This window comes from Solenopsis invicta, chromosome 1, assembly GCF_016802725.1.
Source record: "Solenopsis invicta isolate M01_SB chromosome 1, UNIL_Sinv_3.0, whole genome shotgun sequence".
Classification (NCBI taxonomy): Eukaryota; Metazoa; Arthropoda; class Insecta; order Hymenoptera; family Formicidae; genus Solenopsis; species Solenopsis invicta.
The window spans coordinates 32825023-32829592 of NC_052664.1; the positions used below are offsets into that span (position 1 = coordinate 32825023).

General features: G+C 45.8%; 1 protein-coding gene across 1 annotated transcript; it reads left to right on the top strand.

Moving 5' to 3' along the window:
• The first annotated feature begins 636 nt into the window (after positions 1-636).
• On the top strand, positions 637-3421 carry LOC105198701 (fork head domain transcription factor slp1). Its single transcript, XM_011165522.3, has 2 exons — positions 637-773; positions 864-3421. The coding sequence occupies exon 2, from the start codon at positions 1174-1176 to the stop codon at positions 2491-2493; it is 1320 nt and encodes a 439-aa protein (XP_011163824.1). The 5' UTR covers positions 637-773; positions 864-1173; the 3' UTR covers positions 2494-3421.
• Positions 3422-4570: the final 1149 nt, after the last annotated feature.

The following is a 4570-nucleotide window of genomic DNA, read 5'->3' on the forward strand; positions in this document are numbered from 1 at the left end:
AATATTAAGTACAAGAACGAATAACAATTTAATAATCTACGTCTTATAAACTTGTCATAATGTGTTGTCAGAATGGTGATTATTTCAAGAGTGCAATGGCAAGTTCGTTAGCACGTCTCTCAGTTGACAAATATTCGAGTCGAAGATGAAGTCGATGACACACACATACACACACCAGGTGCGCGAAAGACGTTCCGCGTCAGGCATCCCTGTCATCTCCATGTTTGATGACAATATAAAAATTGAAGCAAGTTGAGGCAAGTTGAGTCGACGTGAAAGATACGAGTATAATCGCGTCGTGTCTCTCTCTCTCTCTCTCTCTCTCTCTCTCTCTCTCTCTCTCTCTCTCTCTCTCTCTCTCTCTCTCTCTCTCTCTCTCTCTCTCTCTCTGCCCATACTACACTAGTCCGCTAGCGCTGCACTCTCGCAATGCAAGAACGTGCCAATCCCGTAGGAGGGCGTAGAGACGCGGGTATAACGCGTTGGATTTGTTTGCACACGCGGGGATGCACGTTTAGTTGCGGCTGCGCTCCCCACCACGCTGCGCGATCGCTCGAGGTCCGCTTGCGCCCTCGCTGCCACCTCCAAAATCCCAGCCTTCGCCGTGGCTCCGCTGGCTCCGCTGGCTCCGCAACGCTGACATTGTTTGCTGTCAAACATTGGATGCAAACACCGTAGTGGGGTCGAGCGGTACCGCTAGTGCGCTATCACCACGATTGGTCAGCGAGCCCCTCGAGGCACGTCGTGCCGTTACTGGTGGGCGTATCCGAGCGGTAGGTATAAATAGTTGGCGTGGCGGGGAGAACGTCAGAAACGCGCGGCTCCTCGGTGGGATCGTATTAACGTTTTCACGTTACTCGCAGCTCCGGAGAGGTGCAGGACGCAGCAGGGTGAAAAAGAACGGGGTGCGCGTGAAAGGAAAAAGAAGTTGAAGTTGAAGAAGAAGAAGAAGAAGAAGAAGAAAGAGACCAACGAAGAGGAGAAGAAAGGAAACATGATCGTTCGGTGTGTTGTGTGGTTGAACGAGGTAAAAAGGATGTAGAAAGGAAATAATTGGAGATATCGAGTGAATATATATATATATATATGTATATGTATATGTGACGGTGTGATCGCGTGCCTAATTTGCAAAAGTGCGAGCAGGGGGGAGTAGGGAGAAAAAACGTTCGAAGCATGGTGAATATGGAGGGTTCGGGCGAACAGCATACCGTGACAGCTTCGCCGCCGCCGCCACGGGCTGCCCTCAAGAGTAACTTTAGTATTCGTAGCATCTTACCCGAAGCGTGTGCCGGGACCCCGGCGCCGCCGCCACCACCGCCGCCGCCGCCACCGCTGCCGCTGTCGGTCAGCCAGTCCGACTCTTCCGACGTCGGTCACGCCGACGACAGTGACGATTGCAGTGATCTCGACGTTACCGGTGGTGGCGCGGAAACGCCACCCTTGGATTGCTCGACGAGCGCAACGTCCGTCAGTCCGACCAGCCAGAAGGACTCGAAGGAGCAGTCGGAGGACAAGAAGAAGGCGGAGAAACCGCCGTACAGTTACAACGCGCTCATCATGATGGCCATTCGACAAAGCCCCGAGAAGCGACTGACTCTAAACGGCATTTACGAATACATAATGCGCCACTTTCCCTACTACGAAAATAACAAGCAGGGTTGGCAGAATTCCATTCGGCACAATCTATCCCTGAACAAGTGTTTCGTCAAGGTGCCTCGTCACTACGACGACCCGGGAAAGGGCAATTACTGGATGCTGGATCCAAGCTCCGAGGACGTGTTCATCGGAGGTGCGACGGGCAAACTCCGACGCAGGACTACGGCGGCTTCCAGGTCTCGACTGGCGGCCTTCAAGAGGAGCGTCGTACTCGGTGGCCTTTATCCGACGCCTTACGCACCGCCGGGCTGGCCGACCTCGCTCTATCTGCCGTCGTCGCTCTGTCTTCACCGCGCCGTTGCGGCCTATCCGCCGGTCACCGCCGGCTCTTACACCACCACCCCTGCCGGATATCCCGCCAGCTTGTTGCCCGGAGCGGCAACCGCCGCCTCCTCCTCGTCGGCTGCGAGCTTGCCTTGCAAACCGCAGCCTCTCCCAGCGACGGCGGCGCCTCCGACTCACGGAGCCTTCTCCGTCGAGAGGTTACTGCAAGCACCCACCGGCTATCCCGGCGGTATCGGCATTTCGACGTCCGGAATCTCGCCTACGGGAAATCCCTATCAAGATTTCTATAGCACCCTGAGATCTATTACGATACCACCGATCCCGGCCTCGATATTTCATCAACAATCCAGATATCATCTCGGTCAAACGCCTCAGGTTCTGAGTCAACCACCCTCTAGTACGGCTTCGCCCGGAAGCAGTCCAGAGCCGATGGCTCCGCATTCGCCGCCGGCTACCGTCTGCAATTCTGTCCAGCCATCGAGACCGCTTCCTCACAGTCCGCCGCAGCTTCTTCTGAAACCCATCACGGTCCTCACTGGTCGACAAAGCTGAATCGCGATCCAATTGTAATCGATATTCAAATATGGATCTTTGCCATCTCTTCGACCGAGTGCAGCCGAGTGCAGCCGAGTGCAGCCGAGACGTCAGACGAGTTTCACTCCGCAAAATTAACATTTCCACAAAGGTGATGAAAGTTTCCATAACCTGATGAAACTTGATGAATTTAGCTGGACTAAATTTTCTCTCCACACTTCTTAACTTCTTTTCTTTTTATTCGTATTATTCAACTACGCGATTTTAGCAGCGAACAAAAAGTTGCAACGTAGCTAAATCGGATATGATGTATTTCTCGCGAAAAATTTACAAAATCGATCGATATGTTAAATAGCATAGTATTTATAAATAAAAATACAAATTTTGCGATTTCGGTATTTCCGATGCGAATGTACCAGCGATTGTATTCAATTTATTTAATTGTCGATACTTGTGAATTCATCCTCGTTTATTCACATTTTCTCTACGCGATATCGCTTCTCCTGTAAATATTGTGTTGTCAAACGATGGCGTCGCTGAAACTTTACCAAAATGTAAATCTTGAGATTGAATCTCAATGACTTTCGAACGGAAGAATAGTATAACGATATATAAATACACACACACACACACACACACATATATATATATGTGTATGTATGTATGTGTGTATGTATGTATGTATGTATGTATAGGCAGAATTTGAACTTGTGATCTCTCTTTGATGGTCCTAGTGTGTACAACGCCGATTAATCGATAATTATGTATAGTCGGATTTATAGATAGTCATTCTCGCAGTTTGTTATTAACGTGTACATAGAAATTATTGTTGCTAAAGATATTATAAATATTATATATGTATATAGAACTGAGATTGACAAGGATAAACGCCTGTGAGAAACATATATGATGTCAGTAAAATAAATGTCTGAAACTTTTTTAAAAATTCCATGTTGCAATTAATATTTACCTTACGACGCACCGGAAAAATATTGAAAAATACAAATAGATCACCTCTTTGACAAACCTTCAAACCTAAACGTATCAATATTGTACAGTGTACAGTAATGTATCTATCTTCTTATCGTGACTGACTAAATCTTTGGATTAGTAATGCATCACGTACCTTTCTTGTGAATAAAAATTATTGAAACACATAAAATAAACAATTGAAACAATAATTAAATTTATGCATTTCACGCATATAGTTTAATCAGTCTGATTTACCATTAACCATCTCCATGTGATATTAACTTTGAATGATTCAAACGAAACGACTCGAGAAGAAAGAGATTTTCCTCCGAAAACGAGAGATGTTGCGTGTCATGAAAAGTTAACAGGCAGAACCCATCGAATGTCAAAACATAATATAGGTTTACAAAGGTTTAACTCGAAGACGAGAAACGCACACAATGACGGAACGTTTAGAATTAGATAGGCGTACGAGGCCACTGCTGCAAAATTGCTTTAGTCCTACAGTAAAAACCATAAACTGCGTCTCAGCATCCTGCGGTGGCATCCCTTCTTGGCTTTTGACTTTGCAACTGCTTCTTTTGCAAGCCATATCCAACGAGGATAAAAGAGTCAAAAGAGGACGAGAGCCGCAAATGTAAACTCTGTTTTTTAGCATTTTTCTTCGAGATGCGAATAAAGCCAATGAAAAGCGAGGAAAACAAAAGGATGAATTATTCTGAAATATTTTCCAAGCAAGTTGAATCTTTCCAAGATTTCTAGACAATGTAACAAGTTTTTCATGTACCGCGTCTAAGAATGTTGCTTTCACACTTTTAAGTATATTATACAAATATTTACAGGTATAACAAGAAAATTTGACAATATATATATACACACACACACACACACACACACACACACACACACAGCTTGAAGAAATTCAGGACCGTTGAATTTGAATACACTGCTAGAAATATGTAAAACAATACGTTTGTTATCATAATTTGTGAATATTAAAGTAGAGTCTTAATATTGAAGTAAAAAAAGAAAATGCTATGTAAATTATGAAGCGCGACGCATTCAAGTGCAAGGCACCCCGACGGCGGGGCGATTCAGAACGATTCAGAAGCGTGTTGCCGCT

Excerpts from the sequence above, each read along its gene's own strand:
- LOC105198701 (XM_011165522.3), top strand. The coding sequence starts at position 1,174 with ATGGTGAATATGGAGGGTTCGGGCGAACAGCATACCGTGACAGCTTCG.